We start from the raw sequence: 13474 nt of genomic DNA, 5'->3' as shown, positions 1-13474 counted from the left end.
CATATCACATTTATTCCTTAACATATGTGACCCAACCAAAATGATCTTACGAGAGAGAGAGAGAGAGAGAGAGAGAGAGAGAGAGAGAGAGAGAGAGAGAGAGAGAGAGAGAGAGAGAGAGAGAGAGAGAGAGAGAGAGAGAGAGAGAGAGAGAGAGAGGAGAGAGAGAGAGAGAGAGAGAGAGAGAGAGAGAGAGAGAGAGAGAGAGAGAGATAGAGAGAGAGAGAGAGAGAGAGAGAGAGAGAGAGAGAGAGAGAGAGAGAGAGAGAGAGATCTCTCTCATCTCGAGAGCTAGAGAGAGAGAGAGAGAGCTCTCTCTCTCTCTCTCTCTCTCTCTCTCTCTCTCTCTCTCTCTCTCTCTCTCTCTCTCGCTCTCTCTCTCTCTCTCTCTCTCTCTCTCTAGAGAGAGAGAGAGAGAGAGCTTAAACAAGTACAAAAGTCGAGAAAGTGAAAAAAACTAAGACATGCTACTCCATTGTTATCAGTGTCTTCAGACAGCCATGAGATCACCATAGCTACGCATGAGGAAGACTCCTCCTGCAAACACCCCAAGTGCTCTGACAAGTTTCTGCACCAACCAAGAAGAGACACAACCAAAAACAAAAGTATTTCGTGTCAGAGTGAGAAGTGTTTTCGATGGTAACAAAGGCAAAACATCCAAAAGGCATGGACTTGTGACTAATAAACCCTAAATCTTCGGATTCAATCAATTGCTCAATAAGCCATGGAAAGCACTGATTCAGTGATTTGGCGTCTCGAAACATACAAAAGAATCAAACTTTACAATCACCTGAACCCTAAACCCTAAAACTCAAATCGCTTTACGACTCCGAAGCTCGATTCAGAATCAACCCGGAATCAAACGAAACACAGAGAGGAGAGAAAAAGCAAGAGACTTTTACCATGTTAGCAGCCCATCTTTGTTCATTGTGAACCTCAGAGTGCCATAAAGCTTTCAGCTGATCCATTGAGATAACATTCTTCACCATTGTTGCCTACTAAAAAGATCGGAACCTTGATCGTCTTCTTTCGATTTGGGATCGTGAATTCAATTACGTCACTTCAAAGCATCTATTAACTAACTCTTTGTGGGTTTTAGGGTTTTAGGTTAAAGCTTTTCATCAAGGATTTTATGGGCCTATTTTAGCCCGCTCTAAGGCCCATGAAACAGAATCTCGGTTTAGTATCGAACCAATACATAAATTCAAAATCGAAACAGATCAAACCGGTTTTACCTGAACTACGTTTCCCCATTTCCTTGGCCAAATCTCTCTCTCTCTCACCAATGGCGAAATCAGCGGCGACGGCGGCTTCCTCCCTTGTCCAGACCCTCAGGCGTTACGTCAAGAAGCCATGGGAGATCACCGGACCTTGCGCTCACCCGGAGTACCTCGAATCCGTTCCCAAGGCGACGGAGTATCGTATCCGATGCCCCGCCACGATCGATCAGGAGGCGATCGTGCCTACCGCGGATCCGGAGAATGTCTACAACATCCTGTACCACGCGAGGGATCAGCGCCGCAACCGCCCGCCGATTAGGCGATACCTGTTGAAGAAGGAGGACGTTGTGGAGATGATGAATGAGAAGAAGACGTTCGAGGAGTCGGACTTCCCTAGGGTTTACTTGACGACCACTGTGGAAGAGGATGAGAACGCTCGTGGCGGAGGCTACGAGTAACAAACAGGTGAGGGAATTGAGCTTTGTTTGATTCTAATTGAGAGGTTTGTTGGTTTGGAGATGATTGTGGTTGTTAATTTGTGTAAAGTTTGAAACTTTAGGTTTATTTTCCCGATGATTGAGCATGTGATGTATGGCTATAAGTGCAGCATTGGCTTCTCGGTTGATTTCTAAAGCTATACACTTTCTTAGTGAGAGTCGTGGTGAATGGTGATAAGGCTTAGTCCATTTCTTTCGATTATTGGGGGGTTAGCTTTACTGTAAATGGTCTGTACCTGGTGAAGTTGGTTATATCTTAACGGAACCTTATGATCCGAGAGTAATCTCATTAGACCATTTTAATTAGAGCGATGGAAAACTTGGAGTGTATTAAGCTTTTCTTTCTGGTCTTCACAGTAGCCTCTGAAGTATATTTCTCCTGGTGAATTTTGATTTGAGCGGTGGAGAAAGAATATGATGGCATCTGTACATGGGGATGTTTGGAATTTTAGAATAGACTTAGAGGCAAAGTTAGGTTGAAAATGATGGTTGTTTGTTTGTAGTTTTTTATCTACGTCTCCCTGCTGCTTTACGTTTTCAAGAACTATGTGCTGAGCTGTGACCATTTAGAATGATGTCTCTGTTTGTGCTATAGCCTACAGCTTATTACTGCTGCAACAGTTTTAGTATTTCAAATGTTCATGTTTGGTATCACCTGGTACAAGCACACAAGAAAATTTCCATCGCTTAAAACCCATATTGTCTGAGTTTCCATCTTCTCTGGACTGACTTATTTTTTTTTGTCCCTTTCTTTCTAGGTTTTTGCTACTCTCGTGTCTTTTCTCCTGTAATCTGCTGTGGTGGGAGACGGACTGCGTGTGATAATATCTCACGACCGAGAAAAATTCTCACTAGTTTGCATTATCTAATAAAGGCTCTTTATGTACTACAAAACACTTGATGTTCCTTTACAGGAACCGGATTGTTGTTCAGTTGTTTTCCCTTTGTTTACTCGCATAAATATTTTTATTTCCTATGGTGAATTCATCATTATTTGAAAGCATGTAGTCTTATATGAAATGGTAGCCAATGTAACACTGAGAGAAGCATGTAGTAGTAGTCGCTGTGCTCTTTAGGACCCCTTTTCCTAATGCATCAGTGATAAAAGAAAAAGAACCATGCTGTACAATTTTTTCATGACAAGATGTGGAACTGTAATAAACATTGCACGTAGTTAACCAACGAGTGATTCCAGACAAAAAAAGGCAGTAAATCTTAATATCAAATGAGGTTGTTAACAAAGTAATGGAGGTGCGGGGAATCGAACCCCGTGCCTCTCGCATGCGAAGCGAGCGCTCTACCATATGAGCTACACCCCCAACTTGTTAATAACAATGTCTGACATATCTTTGTTTAATAAAGATATAGAGAATATCCGCCGTTGATTCACATGTACAGAATGTTTGGAATATCAGTCCATTGTTCAAATTCATTAGGTGTATCGGCGTCAGTGCACATGCGTCGAATTAGATAAGTATTATTTTTTTAACAGTATTATTCAGGTACACCGAAAGGAGTTGTCTTTAGCTCTGGACAAGGACGGCCTGTCGGAACGTCCATGAGTGTTCCTTACCAAACCAAACCGGTGAAAATAATGTTTATTCTGTTTGTAAATGTACTCAATCCTCGGTTTGATTTCGGTTTATGAATACTTAAAAACCACTCGATTAGGATTTTTTCAATATCCGTAGATATAAAAGACAGAGATTACTTTACATAATTACATTACAACTCTGCTCAAATTGAGAGAGAGAGATCCGTTTGTGCTTCACTTTTGCTATCTCGATTCTGTCTCACTAATAAGTTCTATCGCTTCTCCCTCGAGAGGTTCAAGTCTTCTTCTCGCATTGGCACAATCAAAGTCGTGTTCTTATTGTAAACAAAAAACCAAACTTTAAGTCTCTTCATACCATACGATGAACGATCTTCTAAAGGTGAGATTCTTTTTTTACTTCTTCGCAAAGGTTTCTTCTTTTTGTTTTATTACAAAAATTAGGACTTTTTTTTTAGATTTGGTTCTCTATTAAATTGTATATGTAATATATATATATATATGATGAATGCAGCACAGTCCAGTTTTAGTTTTCAAAATGTTTTAATCGACTTTCGTATGGTTTGACCTTTCCTACACTTTGAGCAGAAACTGAGTGATGTATGTATGAAACTCTTTTGTGTGAATATACTTAGCTTTTGAAGGAAGTTGACTTGTTGTGATTATTTGATAGCTTTTAACTTCTTAATGGCTTTTTTCCTCTATAGGGTTCGTTTGAGCTTCCCCGAGGTCAATCTTCTAGAGAAGGAGATGTGGAACTAGGGGAGCAAGGAAGTGATCAAGGTTTAGATGATTTCTTCAAAAAGGTCAGCTTCCTTTCAAACCATTACTACTCTCTCAGCTAAAGAAAGAGTTGCTATAAATTTTACTCAACCTAAGTGCTTTCCTCTTTTGTCTTGTTAGGTTCAAGAAATTGACAAACAATATGAAAAGCTTAATAAGCTTCTCAAGAAACTTCAGGTATATTATAAACCCAATGACTTTTTTTTTTTTTTTTTTGTGGGTTATCATTTTTTTCTGTATTGTTATCATTCCAAAACATATGGTACCCATTTGTAAACCGTATAGGCTGCCCATGAGGAGTCTAAGGCTGTCACCAAAGCTCCTGCCATGAAGGGTAAAAATTTGTTTATCTTGTTGGACATCTTTTAGTACTAATGGTGGTTTGCCTTGACCTTGCATACAATTTGGTGTTTTGTGTCCTTTATCTAAATGGCCAGCAATAAAGAAGAAAATGGAAAAAGACGTTGATGAAGTCGGAAGCATTGCCCGTTTCATCAAGGGGAAACTCGAGGAGCTGGACAGAGAGGTACTGTCGTCAATGGCTCTTTATCTTCAACATTTTGCAGTTGTTGAATTTATCAGTTTCTCTTATATGAGTATACATTCAAAATGTTGTTAGAACTTGGCAAATAGACAAAAACCTGGGTGTGGGAAAGGATCTGGTGTGGATCGATCAAGAACAGCTACAACACTGTGAGTAGATTAATTTGATTTTTGACCTCTTTGGTTTTAGGATAGTGTTCAGCTGTTTATTCATTCAAAGTGTAGTAGAACTTGACAAGCAGATGCTGTTTATATTTCATGAAATCCATGTTTTTCTTTCTCAGAGTGTACTCAATATATACTTCTTAATGTAAGTCCTCTTTGGTAATATGAGCTTTCATTCTGTGCAACAGTTCCTTAAAGAAGAAGTTTAAAGACAAGATGGCTGAGTTTCAGGTGGGTTAAGATAACATTTTCATAGCTATATGAAAACTGTTGTTTCCTCAAATTAATGTTGTGTGGCTTGTGATAGGTTCTAAGAGAGAACATCCAACAAGAGTATCGTGACGTTGTTGATAGGCGCATTTTTACAGGTATGTACGTTGATGTTATGTGGTTGCTTTATTTATTTCCTTCTCTCTTATTATTTCTGTGTTTGTGTTTTCCTTGCATTAGTAACTGGGCAACGAGCGGATGATGATGTAAGTAAAGCTGACTCTTGTTGAGTTTTAAATGGTCTCGGAAGTTTGAATGAAACCTTACTCCTTTGCCGTTTCTTGGATGATTTTTTCCAGACAATTGATGAATTGATTGAAACTGGAAACAGCGAACAGATCTTCCAGAAAGCGATTCAGGAGCAAGGCAGAGGACAGGTTTTGAGCTTTTTTTCCATTTACTTCCCAAGATTTTGAACATGCAATAGTGTGTTTTATTTATACTTTCTCTCACAGGTAATGGACACATTGGCGGAAATACAAGAACGTCATGATGCTGTCAGAGATTTGGAGAAGAAACTTCTTGACTTGCAACAAGTACGGTTGGATTTTTCAAATTCTCTTACACGAGATGAAACATCTTTGAACTGAGTTTGATGCAATCTATTAATGGAACTCTCTTTCTTTTTTCATCTCTAAAGGCATTTTTATCAAGGTCCCTTTTCTTTGCAGATTTTTATGGATATGGCAGTTTTGGTTGATGCACAAGGAGAAATGCTGGACAACATAGAATCTCAGGTGAATTCTTACACTCATAAAAAGAGTAAAATAACGTCACAAATTGATCTTAAGTTGGTACACTCTTTAACACATTTAAATAAGTAAGTAGTGATGGTTTTGTGTTGGCAATTATAGGTGTCAAATGCAGTAGATCACGTTCAATCAGGGAACACGGCTCTTCAAAGAGCAAAGAGCTTACAGAAGAACTCAAGGAAATGGATGTGTATTGCAATCATCATCCTTCTCATTGTTGTTGCTGTGATCGTTGTTGGTGTTCTCAAGCCTTGGAAAAACAAGAACGCTTAGAGTAATACAGAAGACACTGTAAACAAACAAACAAACAAAAACATCATTACGTACGACTTTTTACTGAGTGAGTGTTCATGAGATGTGTGAAGTTTGTATTTCTTACCAAGAAACGAAAAAAACAAAACAAGATGCACTATATTCTTTTTAATTGGATCAAAACAAGTAATACGCATTCTTATTTTATTTTATAAAGTTCAATATCCCAAATTTAATTATTTACATAACATAGAAGAGAAGCTAATTAATGTAGTCTATGATGTAAACTCCTGTCTTATATATAAACAAGATATAATGTTTAAAGCAGAACAGAGTAGCTTAAGCTACTCATCTGTCTAGTGATTTCAATTTTTAGGCCAGATTGCGACCTCAGTGTAACCATCTTCAGTAGCACAAGCTCTAAACATCCCAGTAGTGTTATACGGCATAGCAACTTCACCATTAGCGGAGACAGCAACGAGTCCACAACATCCTCTCGGTCCGGATTGTTCAACAGCATAAGCCGCTGCTTCGGTTAAAGACAAACCTTTGTATTCCATAAGCGCAGCCACTTCTCTAGCCACGGTTGCACGAATTATATATTCTCCTTTACCCGTTGCTGATACAGCACAAAGATGGTTAGCGTATGTTCCCGCGCCGATCACCGGCGTGTCTCCGATTCTGCCAACCATTTTGTTGACATAACCGCCGGTTGATGTCGCCGACGCTAGATTCCCAGCGCTGTCCACTGCTACACATCCCACCGTTCCTATCTGGCTGTCGCCAGAAACTTCAGGTAATTTTGGGGTAGGCGCTGTGTAATCCAACTGTGGTGAAATGGAAAAAAAAAAAACAATGTTCTAAAAATCGCTAGGATGATTGCTTTTTGAACACCTAGACTGATTTTTTAATAAATCGATTTGATAAAAAACGTTTTATTCATATCTGATTTGCCGACTAGGCAGGCACCTAGGCGGAGCCGCCTAGACCGATTTTTAGAACACTTAAAAAAACTGAGTATATGCTTCAAGAAGACACTGAAACAACACACACAAAAGCTCAATTAACTAACTACCTGGACTCGATTGAACTCTTTGGCTTGCTTTAGCCTTGCAATGTTCTCAGGAGTTACGAAATGGCTTGATTCAACAGTCTCAACGCCCTAATCAAAACAGAAAGCTTTTTTTAGCAGTAAGTAGTAAGAGTTTTAGGTAATCAAGGAAGAATCATTTTGCACACTGACATACATGTGCTGTAGCGAAAGCTTCTGCACCATCGAATCCAAGATAGATATGAGGAGTTTTCTCCATGACGAGTCGAGCTACAGAGATGGGATTAACGACGGTGGTGAGGCCAGAGACAGCTCCACATCTTTTGGTTTTCCCGTCCATAATGGAAGCTTCCATTTCAACGGTTCCTTGGGTAGTTAAAACGGATCCTTTACCCGCATTGAAGTCTGGATGGTTCTCAAGTTCACGAACCTTAACCATACAACAACCATAGAAGAGACAGCTCTATAAGACTCATCAAAGCAAATGAATCACTGTAAAATTTCAATACAATTGATCTCTGATCAAAGCTTTTGGCGAATTGATACAAACTAATATATGATGAAATGAATCATAAAACTACTCGATCGATCGAGAGAGAGAGAAAGAAAGAGAGGCGTACGACGAGTTCGGTGACGTCTAATGGATGTCTGCCGGATTTGAGGGCGGAGACGCCGAGATCGAGGCAATGACGGAGGGCGGTCTCGCGAGGGATACGTCGCTCGTCAGGGAGATCCATCGGAATGTCTCCGGCGCCACCGTGTAACGCTATCGCCCACCCCACCATCGCTTGCAGGAGAACTAAAAAAGTTGACTCACTCACCTTCCCAAACACTTAAAAAGCATTTTTTTAAAATCTCTCTTTTTTTTTTTAATAACTTTTTACTCTTTTTGCAGTTTATTTATTATTAATGAAACTCTCTTTCTTTGTTTGATCCATCCTTATAGGCATAGTTTATCAAGGAGAAATGCTCGACAGCAAAGAGTCTCAGGTGAATTCTTACGCTCATAAAAAAAAAGAGTAACAACGTCACAAAACTATATATTGACCTTAAGCTGATACACTCTTTAACAAATGAAGCAGGTAACACATTTTAATAGTAAGTAATGATGAGTTTTGTGTTGGCAGTTATAGGTGTTAAGTGCAGTAGATCACGTGCAATCGGGAAACTCAAGAAAATGAATGTGTATTGCAATTAATCATCATCCTTCTCGTTGTTGTTGCTCTGATCGTTATTGGTGTTCTCAAGCCTTGGCAAAACAAGAATGCTTACATATACTTTTTTTTTTGAACATCTAATGAGTACAAATACTTGTGTAAACAAAACAAAAACATCATCCTTACGTACGGCTTTTATTATCGAGCGTCTTTGAAACGTGTGAAGTTTGTATTCTTACCAAGAAACTAAAACAAGATATTATACAACATTCTTTTTAATTGGACCAAGCAGAGCAATTACTTGCTTTGTTACGTAACAATAATTAGATGTACCGCCAATACCAATGTTCAAAAAATCAGGAATTGTTGATCAATCGAACTGTCGAGACCCATTTTTGAGTGTCTAAACCGTCCTTTCTAAAAATTGAAAAATCATTTGTTTATGTCCAATTTACTGATTAGTCAGTCTTCTACATTAACTTTTAGAACACAAGTACTTATCAAGTAATATACATTATGATTTTATTTTATAAAGTTTAACATAGCAAAGCAAACTATAATGTAAACTTCTTTGTTATTATATATATATATATCTTATTATATAAAGCTTGATTCTTCAAAGTTGCTAATTAATATGATTGCGACATGTGCCAATTAATTTATTAAAATTGTGACATGTGTCAAAATATGTTACAGTTCTCTTTTATTAGAATTTAAAAAAATTTAGAAAAAAAAATTATTATTACATTTTTTTGGACACTAGAAAAGGAAAATTATTACAAAAATATAGTTTATTATTCTTTTTAGGAGTTAAGAAAAGGAAAATTACTATCACATAGCCTTTTACAATTATATTTTTATGGCTCTTTTTATAATCTTTTAAAAATATTTGATAATAAATTTAATTTTTTGAAAATTCTATAAACAAAGAATAATTGTAAAAAGCTATTTGAAAGTATTTTATTCTTTTTAAAATATTTTGTATATTTTTCATTTTAAAGATACTAAAGAAAGATATTATAAGAGAAAATATTAATTTTTTTAAAAAAAAAATAAATAAAAATGAACTATAAAATCCTACAAGTACACAAAAATATTTAATAAAAATCAAATAGAAAAACTAACTATAGAATAAGTGATATTCCTTTTTTAAAACCTAAGAAAATAAAAATTTAAAAGTACTCTTTTTATTTTCATATAAATAACTAACTTTCCTTTTTAACAAATAAATGTATGCTACAAAAATATAAACCAAAATAAATATTATTTTCACATCTATATTTAGGTTTAAGATTCCTCATATTATTTTCAAAAAAATAGTATTGACACAAAAAATATTACCTGAGTATTTTTTTTTTTAATTTCTTTAAACAACTCAATTTTTTTTATCATCCTTATTACATCTTATGATGCTAACACAAGTTTTTTTTTTAATTATGATGTTTTTATCGTACATAAGTATGTGTAAATACGAGGAATATATGTTTGTATGTATAAGACACAATATATAATTAACTAAACATAATTTTTTTTATTCAAAATATATTAGTTGTATAAAAATCTTAAAAACAAGAACGAATTATAGTTGAAATTTTTCATTTTAATAAATTTAAAGTAACTTATTTCTTATAAATAACTAACTATTATTTTTAATAGATAATTTTTTGATTGCGGAATGTGTCAATTAATTTATTAAGATTGTGACATGTGTCAAAATATGTTACAGTTCTCTTTTAGTAGAATTTAAAAAGATTTAGAAAAAAAAATTATTATTACATTTTTTTGGACACTAGAAAAGGAAAATTATTACAAAAATATAGTTTATTATTCTTTTTAGGAGTTAAGAAAAGGAAAATTACTATCACATAGCCTTTTATAATTATATTTTTATGGCTCTTTTTATAATCTTTTAAAAATATTTGATAATAAATTAAATTTTTTGAAAATTCTATAAACAAAGAATAATTGTAAAAAGCTATTTGAAAGTATTTTTTTCTTTTTAAAATATTTTTGTATATTTTTCATTTTAAAAATACTAAAGAAAGATATTATAAGAGAAAATATTAATTTAAAAAAAAAAATTAAATACAAATGAACTATAAAATCCTACAAGTACACGAAAATATTTAATAAAAATCAAATAGAAAAACTAACTATAGAATAAGTGATATTCCTTTTTTAAAACCTAAGAAAATAAAAATTTAAAAGTACTCTTTTTATTTTCATATAAATAACTAAATTTCCTTTTTAACAGATAAATGTGTGCTACAAAAATATAAACCAAAATAAATATTATTTTCACATCTATATTTAGGTTTAAGATTCCTCATATTATTTTCAAAAAAATAGTATTGACAAAAAAAATATTACCTGAGTATTTTTTTTTTAATTTCTTTAAACAACTCAATTTTTTTTATCATCCTTATTACATCTTATGATGCTAACACAAGTTTTTTTTTTAATTATGATGTTTTTATCGTACATAAGTATGTGTAAATACGAGGAATATATGTTTGTATGTATAAGACACAATATATAATTAACTAAACATAATTTTTTTTGTTCAAAATATATTAGTTGTATAAAAATCTTAAAAACAAGAACGAATTATAGTTGAAATTTTTCATTTTAATAAATTTAAAGTAACTTATTTCTTATAAATAACTAACTATTCTTTTTAATAGATAATTTTTTGATTGCGGAATGTGTCAATTAATTTATTAAGATTGTGACATGTGTCAAAATATGTTACAGTTCTCTTTTAGTAGAATTTAAAAAGATTTAGAAAAAAAAATTATTATTATATTTTTTTGGACACTAGAAAAGGAAAATTATTACAAAAATATAGTTTATTATTCTTTTTAGGAGTTAAGAAAAGGAAAATTACTATCACATAGCCTTTTATAATTATATTTTTATGGCTCTTTTTATAATCTTTTAAAAATATTTGATAATAAATTAAATTTTTTGAAAATTCTATAAACAAAGAATAATTGTAAAAAGCTATTTGAAAGTATTTTTTTCTTTTTAAAATATTTTGTATATTTTTCATTTTAAAAATACTAAAGAAAGATATTATAAGAGAAAATATTAATTTTTTTAAAAAAAAATTAAATACAAATGAACTATAAAATCCTACAAGTACACGAAAATATTTAATAAAAATCAAATAGAAAAACTAACTATAGAATAAGTGATATTCCTTTTTTAAAACCTAAGAAAATAAAAATTTAAAAGTACTCTTTTTATTTTCATATAAATAACTAAATTTCCTTTTTAACAGATAAATGTGTGCTACAAAAATATAAACCAAAATAAATATTATTTTCACATCTATATTTAGGTCTAAGATTCCTCATATTATTTTCAAAAAAATAGTATTGACAAGAAAAATATTATCTGAGTATTTTTTTTTTAATTTCTTTAGACAACTCAATTTTTTTTTATCATCCTTATTACATCTTATGATGCTAACACAATTGTTTTTTAATTATGATGTTTTTATCGTACATAAGTATGTGTAAATATGAGGAATATATGTTTGTATGTATAAGACACAATATATAATTAACTAAACATAATTTTTTTTATTCAAAATATATTAGTTGTATAAAAATCTTAAAAACAAGAACGGATTATAGTTGGAATTTTCCTTTTTAAGAAATTTAAAGTATTTTATTTCTTATAAATTTAATAGATAATTTTTTGTTAAAAAATTGTAAATCAAAAATAACTTCAAATATTTCACCTGATATGGTTGTGCCAAAAAAAAAAAACATTGTGTATGCATTAATAAAAATCTATCATTATGTGAAAATAAATTTTTTTTTCCTAAAATCTTAAATAAAAGAAATTTGAAAAATATCTTTTTCCACTTTTAATCTTAACCAAATAAGATTTTGTTTTCCTTTTAAATCATGACCAAATAGAATTGTAAAAGTAATTTTTACTTTTAAAATTTAATGATGAAGAAAATATTTAATTAAAAATATTAGTGATGTTGAGAAAATGAATTTTGAAAATAATATGATACTGAAAATATTTAATTAAAAATATTAGTGATATTGAGAAAACGAATTTTGAAAATAGCAAGTTTTAAAAATAGTTAATATTTGCTGGAAATAATTATTTGATAGTATTTTTATTTTCAAAATCCTAGAAAAAAATAATTATAAAAGATTAGGTAATTTTAATTTTCTTTTATAACACCCTAAAACTCTAATAAAATATTTGATACTTCTTTTCTTTTTAAAAAGAAAATCCTAAACAAAAGAGATTTGTATCATATTTTTTAATTTCTAACCAAAAGAGAATTGTAAGAAGTTATTTGATAGTGTAGAAAATTTGATGATGAACATGATACTAAACATTATTTAATTAAAAATGAAGTTTAAAAATAGTATTGATATGAACCGTAAAAATCATAATTTAAAATTATTTAATTGTAACTAGAAATAATTATTTGATAGCAATAAGATTTTCTGAAATTCTAAAGAGAAGATAATTGTAAAATTTTATATGATAATACTTTTCCTTTTCTATAATCCTAAACAAAATATAAAAAATTATTTGATACTTTTTCTTTTTTTAATTGTAAATAAAAACGAGATTTATAAAATACAGTTTTTCCTTTTAAAAAAATATCTTAACAAAAGTAAGCATACATATTTAATAGTATTAAAAAAAAAGAATTTGATGACAAGTATGATGATAAAGCTATTAAATTAACATAAATCAAAACTTTGGATGTTGTCGTGATTGGTATTTATGTGTTTGGTTATACGAAAATCAAACACATGTTTGATATATATATTTTCATGTTTGTTTATAAAAAATTGATTATTATTATTGTCACCGTACATATGTTTAGTCAAAAACAAATCAAGCTTCATCGTTATCATATTACATTTTTTTATTTTTAATATGTAGTATTTTATAATTCATTTTAATTAAAATGTTAGTATGAAAATATATCATTAATAAATCATGAATCAAGAAAATTATTTAACATCAGACACGTTTAATAAAACATTAAATTAGTACATAAGAAAGTGTATAATGTTGTCATTGATTCTTGGTCTTATTTAGCTTCCAAATTCCTTTTTATTTCATTATAATTATTATTTCGGGTTGGATCCGATTTAAATTTTTACGTTTGGATGTTTTTTCTAGCTCTAACAAATATTAACTGAAATTTATATGTGAAAACGAGTTCTTAACTATAAAATAAAT

At 31.6% G+C, this 13474-nt stretch overlaps 4 protein-coding genes and 1 non-coding gene across 5 annotated transcripts; 2 read left to right on the top strand and 3 right to left on the bottom strand.

The window, feature by feature from the left end:
• Positions 1 to 406: 406 nt before the first annotated feature.
• LOC125592322 (mitochondrial import receptor subunit TOM5 homolog) lies at positions 407 to 1086 on the bottom strand. Its single transcript, XM_048767177.1, has 2 exons — positions 903 to 1086; positions 407 to 568 (listed from the first exon to the last, which is right to left on the bottom strand). The coding sequence occupies exons 1-2, from the start codon at positions 987 to 989 to the stop codon at positions 491 to 493; spliced, it is 165 nt and encodes a 54-aa protein (XP_048623134.1). The 5' UTR covers positions 990 to 1086; the 3' UTR covers positions 407 to 490.
• Positions 1087 to 1217: 131 nt separating this feature from the next.
• LOC125592321 lies at positions 1218 to 2720 on the top strand. The gene is made up of 2 exons (XM_048767176.1): positions 1218 to 1685; positions 2476 to 2720. Exon 1 carries the CDS (start codon positions 1286 to 1288, stop codon positions 1676 to 1678), a length of 393 nt encoding a protein of 130 aa, XP_048623133.1. The 5' UTR covers positions 1218 to 1285; the 3' UTR covers positions 1679 to 1685; positions 2476 to 2720.
• Positions 2721 to 2963: 243 nt separating this feature from the next.
• On the bottom strand, positions 2964 to 3036 carry TRNAA-CGC. Its single transcript has one exon. It is a non-coding gene; the product is annotated as a tRNA-Ala (tRNA).
• A 103-nt stretch (positions 3037 to 3139) lies between these two features.
• LOC125592320 (syntaxin-132-like) lies at positions 3140 to 6241 on the top strand. The gene is made up of 13 exons (XM_048767175.1): positions 3140 to 3651; positions 3977 to 4075; positions 4173 to 4229; positions 4338 to 4386; positions 4490 to 4578; positions 4672 to 4745; positions 4949 to 4991; positions 5068 to 5128; positions 5211 to 5236; positions 5330 to 5407; positions 5486 to 5566; positions 5702 to 5767; positions 5885 to 6241. Exons 1-13 carry the CDS (start codon positions 3634 to 3636, stop codon positions 6053 to 6055), a joined length of 912 nt encoding a protein of 303 aa, XP_048623132.1. The 5' UTR covers positions 3140 to 3633; the 3' UTR covers positions 6056 to 6241.
• LOC125592319 (isoaspartyl peptidase/L-asparaginase 1-like) lies at positions 6222 to 7962 on the bottom strand. The gene is made up of 4 exons (XM_048767174.1): positions 7706 to 7962; positions 7282 to 7515; positions 7110 to 7196; positions 6222 to 6861 (listed from the first exon to the last, which is right to left on the bottom strand). Exons 1-4 carry the CDS (start codon positions 7868 to 7870, stop codon positions 6400 to 6402), a joined length of 948 nt encoding a protein of 315 aa, XP_048623131.1. The 5' UTR covers positions 7871 to 7962; the 3' UTR covers positions 6222 to 6399.
• Between the last annotated feature and the right edge of the window lie 5512 nt (positions 7963 to 13474).

The sequence above is a fragment of the Brassica napus genome, chromosome C9 (genome assembly GCF_020379485.1).
Source record: "Brassica napus cultivar Da-Ae chromosome C9, Da-Ae, whole genome shotgun sequence".
NCBI classification, from domain to species: Eukaryota; Viridiplantae; Streptophyta; class Magnoliopsida; order Brassicales; family Brassicaceae; genus Brassica; species Brassica napus.
This window is presented reverse-complemented; position numbering and strand designations above follow the sequence as displayed.